The following is a 13,201-nucleotide window of genomic DNA, read 5'->3' as shown; positions in this document are numbered from 1 at the left end:
TTAATTTAATATAGAAATAAGTTGTTTCTAGGGTCACCTGTTCGATCAGTTTTGTGGGTTAAGGCATTGGACTTTGCCACACAAAGCTGCCACTTCTGCCCTTATACCGATAGCTGCTGAGGTTAAGGGTCTCTGCCGAAATGCTGTAAATGTCAACATGTTCTCCATGTGGGTTTCCTTAAAGTTTTTCCAGTTTCGTTCCTGTTTCATTTTGTGTAGCGCTTTTAACAATTGACACTGTCCCAAAGCAGCTCTACACAGATAAAAAAATAAATTATAAAATTTGTATGTGTAAGTTTACCTATAAGTTTATCCCTAATGAGCAAACCAATGGCAACAGTGGCAAGGAAAAACTCTCTGATATACTGGAGCCAGACTCACAGGGGAACCCATCCTCACCTGGATGGCACCGAATGTTATTCATTACAGTGCCATCATTGTTGGTTTTATTCACTATAGTGCCATCCCAGATGTACTGTTTAGTGATGGGCACTTAAATGCAAAACTGTTCATGCAAACTCCAGTCCTAAGCCATTATAGTAAACAATTTTTATTTGTACAATCTGAATTCATACTCATGGTTCCACAGTTGCTCAGTAACTTCTTGGATCTTTAGGCTGTTTAGGTGGGACCATCCTCAGCTGCACAGAGAGGTCTCCAGTCTATTGCATGATGGTCTGCAGTAGACTAAATTCCCATCCAGGGTGTGTTCCAAGATTCACAGGATACGTGGTAACTGAAAGTGGGTGAGTGAGAATAAACAAATCCATTCCCTAAACACTATCAAATTCTTGGGAAGCAAAATATTGGAAGGACTTTGAGGATGTTGGGAAGAAGGTAGATACAGTTTCATTTTGTAATTATATAATGATTTTTGGACCAGATAATTTAATCCAAAATAATTGCAATCATAATATAATTATGTGATAGAAAATTTCATTGCCTTGATTGGTGAATTTTACAGTGTTAAGAGTAGTGAAGCTTAAAATAAAAAAAATATTAGATGCATCAGAGATCAGAAAAGTCTTGGACACCTTTATGGAAACTTTGTTCTATTTACAATGTACTATGTGATTCTTCTTCCTCTTAATGTTGTTATTATTAATATTATTATATTCCTATATGTCAAGGATGAATATATTTATCATTATATTTTCTTCACTGTATTTTGCAGTTGCATACAAATATATGTCAGAGCTTATGTGCTTTTATATGCAAACATACAACATGCAAATAGCAGGAGTGTGTATGAGAACTTACAGTGCTTTGCTTAGGAAAAATACACTGGTATATTTATGGTTAAGGAGATTTGCATGGTAACACAATCTCTGTTTAAGTTAAAATTGTCACATCAAGCTGTTTATTATTCACTAGAGAGAAAATTTCAGAGCCCTGTGCAGCTCCAGCAGAAAGATGCTAGGTGCTGGAAATAGGTATACATCTATCAACAGTCAGGGTAAGGTGCGAATGAGCTTATTCTTCACTGCACTGTGCATCATATTCTCTGCTGGATCCTATTTTTATTTACACCTCCAGAGCTGTCTCCAGTCAGGTGATCTGTACAAATGGTATATCAAGCAGTTGAACGCAGCAGCGCTTAAATAGCTTAATATTTGCATCGCGGAGTTCTGCGTGTTCCTGTAAACTGAAAAATGATTAATTCATGATAAGAATATGCTGCTTGTGGAGAGTTGGTGTCTTGTTCTATTTTCCATTGAATCCTGTTTAGAGTATTTATATCCTGCTGAGCCTTTTTGTTTGTCAGTCATCTCCCTGTAATCCACTGTAATAGCCCCTGTACATCAAGCCATAAAATACTAATCCCCATCTTGGACTTGTTATAGAATTATGGGGATTTGTACTTGGATTTGTCTCACTAAATGTGGTCCTGTTCTTAAACAAGAGTAAAATTACTGTCTGTTTTAAATCTAACAAGAAGCAATTCCTACACGGAAATAAAGATTCGTATAGCCCATAGCATTAAAGTTTTTAAAAAATATGCTTGGAAATATAAAATAAGTATTTTTCTACTGATAAAAAAATACTAATGCAAATTATACTAAATTGCTAATGCAAATTATATGCCAAGTATTATGCAATATAAACCAGTATAGTACAGCATAATAACGTATATGATAGGGAACATATTTTACATATATGGTAGACACCGTAAGAAAACCGCATAAAGACAGTAAATGAGAGGGACATTCTCAGCTGCATGTTGGCGTTATTTCGACACTAGGAGGCGCTGTAATGTTATGAACCGCAAATTCAGGACACTTTTTTCGCCCTCCCTCTGACTCACAGTCCTATTGTAAGACCAAGCCCTATTTCAGTGATCATTCAGAGAACAAGAGAGCAGCTGCCTGTTATAAACCAGGCTTGTTAACACAGACTATTTGATTGTTGGCTCATTGAGCTTAGAGTGTTGTATGCTCTAATTACATTATGCCCATCTATAATCATTTATTTCCATTTGTAAAGAATGACACTGTCAGATTAAGCAATGGGTGAACCTGGTACCATTATGAGGAAAAGAAAGAAGCAGTGACGCTGTCATTGAGAGTGAAATCATGCCACTAGCATTTCCCCCATCACCTGCCCAGCTATGCATAATTCTTTAATAATTCATGATTAAAATGTATGAATGAATGTCAGTGTGACAATGGAACAATACAATGCGCCATAAAGAAATCAATGAGCCGCTCATCTGCTCAATTCAAATGTCCTGATGGCTTGTTTTAAAACAGGGGTCAAGTGACTGACGGAAATTGCCAACTGCGTCTGCAGATAGTGAGCTATTTTGCCTAGAAACACTAAATGTCATTTAGGATTGGGCACCGACCTCTAAAGTGTTTTATCTGCACATTATGAACGTATTAAGAGTTAAATTATGTGTTAGCAGGGCAGTGTTTGAGTCTGATTGTCACAGCTTATATAGCACTGTTCTAACTTTTTATCCTTTTCATCATTCTTTTTTTGACAAAACTGTAATAAGCTAATTTTATTCTATGGCTCAGCAGGCAGCATGGATGTGAAGTGAGTAGAGAGAATCATTTCTAAATCACACCTCCAGGTTCTTGTGTTCAGTTTGTGTGGAGTTTCACTTTAACCAGTGTGTGCATGGGTTTCTTTGGAATCCTCTCAAAAACATGCTAGTGGGTGGATTGTCTGCACAACATTGCTCCTTTTTCTGAATTGCATGAATTGTTGCACCAATCCCATTCCCATGGACATGGAATTTTGTTCCGTATCCACGCAGAACCTTATCAGGATTAAACAGTTAGTTGTCAAGCTTCTCAACCACAACAGAAAATGAGAAGTCATTCAATCTTGCACCACCTGCGCTCTGGATCCAATCCCTTCAACTACGCTTTAGACCATCTCGCAAGACCTCCTGCCCTTCATCTCCACAATCATCAACGGGTCCTGAACATCTGGCCATGTGCCAACTACCTTCAAGCAAACAAGGGTCATTCCCATCTTGAAAAAACCTGCTCTGGATCTATCAGACATCAACAACTGCAGACCGGTATCACTTCTATCCTTTCTGAAGCTCTGGACCGCACTGTTTTTAACTGTCAGTCTGTCACTCACAGGACAACCTCCATGATCCAACCCAGTCTGGGTTCAAAGCGGCACATTACACAGAGATGGCCCTTTGGGCTGTTTCTGAGAACCTTCATGCTGCTCGATCAGCTGTCATCTGTTCTTGTACTCCTGGACCTTTCAGCAGCATTCGACACAGTCAAACACAAGACTTTCTTATCTACTCTCAGGAGCCTCTGTATCTGTGGAACAGCATGGGAATGGTCCACATCTACCCCACACAGACTCTCCACTGGTGTCCCATAAGGCTTGGTACTTCATCCCCTCCTTTCTTCCTCTATACCCACTCTATTAGTGAAGTCATATCCTCACATAAGTTTTCTGACCACTACTGTGCTGATGACACTCAACTCATCTTTTCTTTGCCTGTCTCAGATACCACAGTTTTTGCTTGTATCTCAGCATGCTTGACGCAAATATCTTAATGAATGAGTGTTCATCAAATAAAACTCAACGCCAGGAAAACAGAACTGCTGGTTATCCCAGGCAATTCATCTCTAGGTCAAGATCTATGCATAAATCTTCATAACTCTCTACTTTCCCCTTCAGCCACTGCTCGCAACCTTGAGGTAACTATGGACAATCAACTGTCCTTCTCCTCACATGTCGCTAATGTGGCTCGTTCTTGTCGATTTCTTCTCAACAACATCCGAAGGACTCAACCATTTCTGGCCACACAGACTGCCCAGCTGCTTGTTCAGTCCCTTGTCATTTCAAGACTGGAATCTTGCAACTCTCTGTTGTCTGGTCGACCTCGAACCCTATTCGTCTACTGCAAATGATCCAAAAAGCAACTGCATGACTTGTGTTCAGTCTGCCCAAGTTCTTCCTCATCCACCCCACTGCTGTGCTCCCTTCACTGGCTTCCAGTAGCTGCACCTATTAGATTCACAACACTGCTGCTTGCATACAAGGCTGAAAATGGACCATCACCATCTTACCCCAGAGACCTCATCACTCCTCTCACTGCACCACGCTGTCTGAGATCCTCCAGCACTGCTCGAGTGGTACCACCTTCTCTCAGAATGAGAGGTAAGTATACTTCAAGGCTCTTCTCTGTCTGTTCTGGCACCAAGGTGGTGGAACGAACTTTCCCAGGATGTCCAAACAGCAGAGTCCCTGGCTCTCTTTAAGTGACGGTTGAAGACCTACCTCTTTCTGAAACACTTAAATTAACACTTTCCAAGTTTGCTTTGTAAAAATCAAGAGTTGTAGTCTGATTTATCTTAAGATTGTAATCTAGCATACCATTGTTGATTTATTCATTGCGAGAGACTCAAAGCACTTTTGTATGTCGCTAAATGCCACAAATGTAAATGTAAATAGGAAAGAATGCTGAAAGTGAATGGACATGAAAGAATGAATGATTGAGCAATCCAGAGTGCAGAACCAAAGAGTTTGTTTGACTATTTTGTGAGAAAGTATGAGTGTTGGTAGCAGTCTGATGTACTCAGGGCCTAAGAATGTACTCCTAAACCAAGACTAGCCAGTACTGATTCAAGTTTGAATCAAAATGCAAGTGAGGCAGAGTGAATATCAAAACCGAAATGAAAAAGAAATTATTCCTTATTAAACTTTTTTAACTGCATATTTATATATATTTTTTAAAAAGACCACACAAACGTTATTTCTACAAACTTTTACATGAGAGCTTTGCTTAAGACTAAGCCAAAATTTAAACACAAATGGTACAGAGATGAGATGAGATGAGATGAGACAGATTGAGATGAGTTTGACAATTCCTACAGCCCTTTGACCCTTTCTTTTAAGATCCTTGTTATTGTTTTGTAGTATTTCTCTAAATTCTGCTTGTTTTTAATCATATTCTGCCTCACTTGTTAGGATAATACCAAAAGGTTAGATCCTTGTAAGTCGAGTAAAAGTCTTCGAAGAGTAGGTACTAAGAGTATCTGATTTGAACATTACTTAAGATTTTTACTCATATTGAACGTAGGTCTTAAGTTGCACTAGTCCTCAACACCATGACACGTTAGCAAAAAGCCAAAAACAGTTGATTTTGTGAGGATGTAAAATGCAAATCTAATAGTACATCTCAAGACTGATAAGAAATTACAAAGTAGTAACGCAATCTTTTAAAAAGGCATCTTCAATTAACAAAAGAAATTACAATATCATGTGAACACCTGCTATGATGCTAATTTACCTTCATGTGGAGTATATTAATTTGGTGCAAAAAGACAAATCGCATCTAGTACCATCAGATCCCTGTTTAGCAACTTTTTGCAGAATAAATAAGCAACAAAACGTAATTGTTAATGGTTATTGTCAATCAAAATACAGTGGAGTAAAATAATAGATATTAAATCATAAATGTATTTGAGTAGAAAGTAAAAGTGTATTTTATCTTTGATACTCAGTAAAACAAGAAAGTAACCACAACAAAAACCTTAAGTACAGTTAATGAGTACATTTACTCAAATACTTTACAGCCGGCTGTGTAAAAAACATGTATCTGGCATCCTTTCTGCCAATTCTTATATCCCCTCAATTTGCTCACTATTACATACCAGGATCGAATTTTGAATTCCCAGTTTATATCACATTTTGCCAACAGAAAAATAATATGATTAGCTGTCAAACTGGTGAGTGTTTTAGCAATTTAAACTCGGTCATATTCCACACACGCGTATCATTCAGTAACTGAGACAAGGCACATAATCAGGTTACTGTTAACAGCAATTCAATTTTCATGTGCAAAATGGAGCGTTGGGCCTCTGGTGGCTTTATCTTCCATCACCAAAAGCTCAAAATCCCATTTATTTACAGTAATAAGAAGTGTATTAAAAAAATGAGCATTTTTCATAGAAACAAATCGTAACAGTTCGATCCCTTTTATCTTCAATCTTTGCTCGCTGAATGAATTTGAAAGCAATGAACTTTTTATTGTCTTCAGATGTTCATGGATGCATTCATTTTTGCCCTCTGCTAGAAGCAGATGCTCATCTTGTGATGCCTCTTGCCTGAGGTGGAAAAGAGAGCTGTTTTTTGAGACACATTGGGGACACCCTGAATGATCCAGCAAACAAAAGGCTTTCTATAAAAGTGTCTTTTTGCAAGAAATCCACATACGGTTTGTCGATCCTAATCGTACTGATCACACGCTACTCGTGCTGTTTATTTTTATATCATTTCCTTAACCATGTAGTATCTTTTTAGATCCATTGTTGGCCATGTTTTTGGTTAACAATGTAACAGCAGGGTTTTTCATGCCACACACCGTTCCACTAACAAATCCCTCCTAGCCGGGGAGCATTAGCCTAGTCCTGTCCACTGCACATGAGCTCCTATAGGCTTTAATGGTCCAGTAAGAGTCCAGTAGTTGTCTGTTCTGCCCACTTGTGCATGAAGATAGCAAAACTCCCCAGCTGATCCTCTGTGACCTCATGATCCCTCCCCTTCCATATGGGCCACCTTTGTGCCTTGTGTGGCATTAACCTAGCTCAATAAACATACGAGTTCAACCCCCATTCCCAGTGTCCCATATGCACACACCAAGGGCTCTCAAGGACCACAAGATTCCCAGTAAGCCCAAACCAACGCATTCGTACTTTAATCAAAAGAGCTCTTAATGCACGCTCATACAACGAATATTATCGCTGATTCGAAGCTCACTGATTGGCCATTGGAAAGAGCAGCTCTGAATTGAATGATCACAAGCAGCACGTGCAATTTAGAGGAAATATGGTGTTATGACTAACCTAGACGTCCCTCACTTTGTTGCGCAGATGGTAGCGTGTGTATATAAGGTATGTATCCGAGCATATGTGTGTGAGTCTGAATGAGTGTGTGCCATATGTAGCTCAAGGGCACACTTATCAGATTGATGACCTAAATGAAGTCCGAATCAACTGACTCTGTGTCCTCTTTTTTATGTACAAATACATGTGTCTGCTCATAAAAGAGCAGCAGACCTGGACACACACATATACACACACATGCCTTTTGTTAAGCGTAGTACAATTACATGGGAGACCCTGTTTGGTGAAACAGAGCACAGCAGGAGATGGCCATTATACAGAGTGGCCTGTGCTGGGGCTTTATTTAATGACTAAATACCCCCCACCCCTCAGTGACCCCCCCACCTACACACACATGCAGCAACATTCAAACATATGGTATATGCATTTGCACTCTAACATATTGCAGCCATTCACACTTTTGCACTCTTACAAACATGACCAGGTGTCATGATTCATGATATATAGTGCTTCTGAGGTTGAACTGAACTGTGATTTAAACCTGAGCTAAGGTTACCATTAATGCATGTTCCTCTCATCTCCATGCTGATTTCTGCTGGGTTCTCCAGTTTCTTCCACCTTCACCTTCCATCTTCCACAGTGCAAAATATGGGCTGTGTAAATTAAACCACTGCCCAAAAGCTATTAATTAAAAAAAGTATACTTGGATAGTCACCATGTTCCATTTTTTATTGTTTACACAGAAGATCACCCTAAACTGTCCACCTCCGGTTTTACTGAATTGCACTTTGATTGGATTGCTCATTCCAGAGCCTTTCCCAGTAACGCTTCATCCAAGGCAGGAAAGTACACGCTCATGCTTATTAGTGTGGCCAAGCCAAAGAAATTCATGCTTTGAGAGGTGGGAGGAAAAAGGAGGACCTGGATGAAACCCAGACAGACTTTGGGAGAACATGTAAAACTCCACATAGGCAAATGCCTGAGCTCAGATTCAACCTGGGACCCTGAAGCTTTTTCAGGTTTCCTTTTGAGATTTTTAAAGAAGTCGAGTTCAGAAAACCTTTATTTTATTGTTATTTGTAGATTTTTGTTTAATATACATTTGAGTTTAAGTTCATCAATGATCTCATTTCTGTCCTATTGTTAAACCACAACATTCCAGAGATTTCATAAAGGATCACAGCAACTTTTCCAAGACGATTTTAAAGCTGACACACTTTGATTCACAGAGTGAAATTGATCTACTGCAGGACCTCCTAAAGCAAGAAGCAGAACTGGGTGGTGCTTTTCATAATGGACATAATATAGAAGAGAAGGTTGACGAGAGTGACCAGGATAAAAAAAGGTGCGCAGGAGCAAAAATTAGGAGGTTCATTACTGTCATGGTGAAAATCCATGAAGATGATGAAGAGGTCTCATCTTGTACAAGGAGCCGCCTGGATCTTGATGAACAGAACAGGCTTTCTGATACGATTCTCTACCACTGCTATTTGTAATCACATGAAGTGAAGTGAAACAATACTTGAATCATGGATTTAACTTATGTATTATAATATGATATTTAATTTAGTACACTTATATCAATCAATCATCAATTACATGATGGATTTTAGTCCTGAAAATCATTTACATTCAGTTATACATAGCAGATTCTTTATGAATTGCATTCCACTCATCTTCATTATTTTTTAGAAGAGACCAGTCAAATGTCCCTACAAAGCTAAACCAGGCAGATATTCCTATGCCTATAGAGACATTTTAAAGTTGTCATGCTCCTAACACACAAAAAAAAGAACGCAATACATACATTTTTGCTTAGCTCTGGAATCTGTGTTCCCAAATTTTTTCTTGGCCAATACAATTCCCAAAAGCAAATACACAAATTAATTACATTTTAAATCACGAACAAGGTCTATTATTAAAAAAATGAATCGACTTATATTGGCAGAGTCCAAAATGGAAAAAGTAAAACTGCGATTATTGAATCAAAGAAAGGATATGAAAGAAAAAAAGGACGATATTTTGTCAGTCACGCTCAAGTACTGTCTGTCTTTATACTAATTAGAAATCTGATATTGGCTGGTTTTGTCTCTGCATTTATCCGAAGCTCCAGTAGGCCCAGACTTCTGAGTAATGCCAGCAACGTTAATACCAACCCCTTCCTACATTGGTGCAAATTTAACTTAAAAAAACAAAACAACAAAACAAGGACTCTGTAATACACAGCAAAATAAATGGCTTTAGTAGAGGTTTACATGTTTATATTCAGTGGAGTAAATAATTTGCATATATTTCCATATGTTTACATAATAATAAATAATATATGTTTTCTAATAATTACCAATATAATTACATTATATAGAAATATAGATAGATACAACTTCATTGTGATTGCATAGTACAAATACACAGCAACAAAATACAGGATTTAGCAGGAGTACAAATAGTAGCATTGTGCAAACAGACAAGGGCAGAGAAATATGTAAATATATGTACAGCAAATAAACAAAGGCCAGTGGCAGTAAAAATGTGCAGAAGATATTTGGCAAGTACAAGTACACTAAGACAAATATTTTTAAATGTGAGAGAGATATTACAGTACAGTGAAAGAAATGCTGTAAAGAAGGAATGTTTTCAAAAATACAAAACAGTTAATAGACAATTAACTAAATGGAAAGTGATTGAACAGAAGAGAAATCGAAATCAAATCAACAATTGCCCCTTTGCCTGAAAAACAGCATAAATTATTTTAGGTACACATGCACTTCTAGCAGGTAGGTTGTTCCAAATATAGCACTTTTGTGGATGTAGGCTGCCTCAAATCCTGCTTTCTCTCCATGCAATCCCAGGCAGACTTGATGATGTTGAGATCAGGACTCTGTGAGGGCCAAAACTATTACTTCCAGGACTCCTTGTTCCTCTGTATGCTGAAGATAGTTATTTTTGGAAAGAATTAAAGAATTGCACTGTACTGGATATTTGGTTTCCTCTCAGGGAGGTTTCCCTTTCCATAGTTGCCACTGGCTCGCTCATTAGGGACTTAAATTTATAAGGAACAAACGTATACATTATTTTATTAATGCTTTATCTCTGTAAAGCTGCTTTTAAACCAAATGACCATTGTTAAGAACTATACAAATAGAAATGAATTGTATTGAATATATATATATATATATATATATATATATATATATATATATATATCAAATCAATAGGTGATAACTATATATAACATAGTATAAGATGTGTAAAATTGATCTAACCAAATGTAAGTAAATCATAATAAACCATACAATATAATCTGCCTCTGTTCCTATATCCTATATAACCCAGGACATTCTCATCCTCTCCTCCTTTCATCATCTCTTCATCTTTCTCTAAAAGCCCCAGACTGCTTCGTTTGCTTTCATATTACCTCTTTTGCGCCCCCACCCCCAGCTCTTGTAATTGCCCCCTTTTCCCCAGCGCCGAATCCCGTGGGGTATTTTTCGATTCTGCCCTTTGCCCCCTGCTCTCTGAGGCATTCTCACTTTACAGCCGCTTTAAACGCGCCTCGGATGAAGCCGCCGCCGCCGCTCACGCGCTCCACGACTGCCTCCTGTCCGGTGTCTAATTGGCCAATTATTGTTCGGTGGGCGGAGTTACACGGTGCGCGTGGGGCTGGAAGAGTGTCAATCGCCGGCGCTGTACAAAAAAGACACACCCACTCCGCGGTACGTGTGCGCGGTTCACGCAGAGGCTTTCCGGCGCTCGCCGAAGCTCCACGCTCATGACGGGATACTCACGCACTGGAAGAGGAGCTGCTTGGTTGTTTATTTATTTATCGTTGTTGTTAAATATGGTTTAGACGGAGGCGCGCTCGAGGACAATGTGCGCGTTCGTGGAGCTGAACGACCAGCATGCCATCGTTGCGCGTTTGTTAGGACAAAACGACATCCTTTCCGGCTGAAACGCACACAGACACACCGACGTACACCGACTCGATTTTTGACGGCTCACAACAACAGCCAGAGGAAGGCATGGCGACCCAGAACGACTGCTGTGTGAAAGTCTCGTTGAGGTAAGCCTGGACTGGGTTTGGTGTTTAAGCAGATGCTGGAGGAGGTTCAGCCCAGTTTTTTTTTTTTTTACAGTCGTTTCCTCTTTTGTGTGCGCGCGCGCGCGAGAGAGAGAGCTCTCTTCAAACGCGTCGAGGCGGCTTCACGTGTGCACGTGCGCTTTATAGACTTTTCCAAGCAAAGGTCGGTGCTGCTGCAGCTTGTGGGTGAGGCATCGTCACACTGTAAACCTGCAAGAGCACAATGCAGATTGACACCAAAATGCATCCTTTCTCCTAGTGCATGCTCCAGGTGTGACAGGTCTCACTATGCGGTTCTTTTGTTGACCTTACCTTCACCTCTATCTTCATCACCTTGCTGCACGACTTGCCATAGGTGCCTTTGCATATAGACGTTCTGCACGATCACTGCATGATATTCAAACGTCAGTGTGATCTACTACTACTGTCCAAGCAGGTCATACAGTTTTGTGGTCAGCTACTGTGCAGCAATGAAACCCTTTAACCTATTGTCTGGCTGCAGGATCTTTTACCATCATAGGGAAGTAACTGCAATTAGGTCTAGAGTGAAATGAGCGGTAATTGTGTTTCGAAGCCATGCATGACAAGCAGCTTGGTTACCCCAGGCTCTTAAATCCACCCCCACTCCTTTCCCCCCCATGTGTAGCTTCCTTTGTGCAAAGGCAAACCTGAAATGCGATAAGGTATCTGAGATGGTCTTCAGGTCAAGAAAGGAAGCAGCAAATGCATGCCTGGGAATAAAATGCAGTTGTGGTGGTGCGATTCGCAAGCCCGGGAGTCTGCTGCATGCCGTGGAGGTCACACCTGCACATGGGAGGGTGCTGCTGAGCAGACGAGGAGCTCACATGCTTGATTGGTTCGCCACACTGAGGCTTTAAAGCCTTACGTCATATTGCTCATGTGTCCAGGCTTTCTGTTTGTGCAGACACACACCTTGCAGAAAACGTTAGGAACTATGGGGGTGCAGTCAGGGCACATTCAGTGTTTGTGCATCACACACAAACACACACACACACACACACGATTCAAACAAGAAAGGCAGGCGCTTCCTTTTCTCTACGTCCACACCCTCAAGCCTTTGTATGTCAGTTTTCTTTTATTGACGTAACAATGAATGGGTCACGTCAAAGTCTGTAGTCGAGCTCTTTGCTAAAGACCAAACGACATTCATTTTGTTTCTGAATCTCAAGTCCATCATGTGTACTTTAAATATGTGAATATACACTAAAGAGTCAAAAGATAATTTTTTCCTCCCCGTGCATGTTTGCATTCTCATTTCCTCGTGTCTTCCTCAGAGCTTACTTTGCTCTGTCTTCCACCCACTTTCAGAAAGCGTTGACTCATCAGCGATGTTCTGAGGAGACGTGAATAACAAATGTCCCGATTTTATCTATAAACCTTGATTTTCATACAGAAATGTTCCAGAGACTAGCGATAACTCGTACGTGGGCAACGTCTGTGTAACGTCTATGTAACGTCTTTGTCGTTTTACAAACAGTACGAATATAACCCCTGGCCTGCACGCAGATGCCACATTTGAGTAAAAAATTGTACGTCCTGTTTACATGTCCAGTCTGCTTCCTTCGGACATTGTTTGAACTCGGCCAGTCTGAGAGTTTGTTCTCAGGGGGAAGGGGGTTTTCTGAGAGGTGAAGTGTGTGGGAACCAGTCTCATAATTGTCTGATTTATTAGAATGGCCTCCTTCCTCAAGACCATAGGGGCGAAGCGTGAAAAACCCGAGCTTGTTAAGGCATGCGTCATGGTGAGTTTAAAACCCGCTCTTTATTTGCTTCT

At 39.9% G+C, this 13,201-nt stretch overlaps 1 protein-coding gene across 4 annotated transcripts in view; it reads left to right on the top strand.

Annotated features, from left to right (window-relative positions):
• Positions 1-10,554: 10,554 nt before the first annotated feature.
• The window catches only part of kif21b (kinesin family member 21B), a 52,397-nt gene continuing 49,750 nt past the window's right edge, over positions 10,555-13,201 (top strand). For 3 of the 4 annotated variants that reach the window (XM_046874854.1, XM_046874855.1, XM_046874853.1), the window contains exon 1: positions 10,555-11,388. In XM_046874854.1, the coding sequence (XP_046730810.1) occupies positions 11,348-11,388 (41 nt within the window). In that variant the 5' untranslated portion in view covers positions 10,555-11,347. The remainder of the gene's footprint in view (positions 11,389-13,201) is intronic. The other variant, XM_046874856.1, reaches the window with a different exon arrangement.

The sequence above is a fragment of the Silurus meridionalis genome, chromosome 19 (assembly GCF_014805685.1).
Source record: "Silurus meridionalis isolate SWU-2019-XX chromosome 19, ASM1480568v1, whole genome shotgun sequence".
NCBI classification, from domain to species: domain Eukaryota; kingdom Metazoa; phylum Chordata; class Actinopteri; order Siluriformes; family Siluridae; genus Silurus; species Silurus meridionalis.
This window is presented reverse-complemented; position numbering and strand designations above follow the sequence as displayed.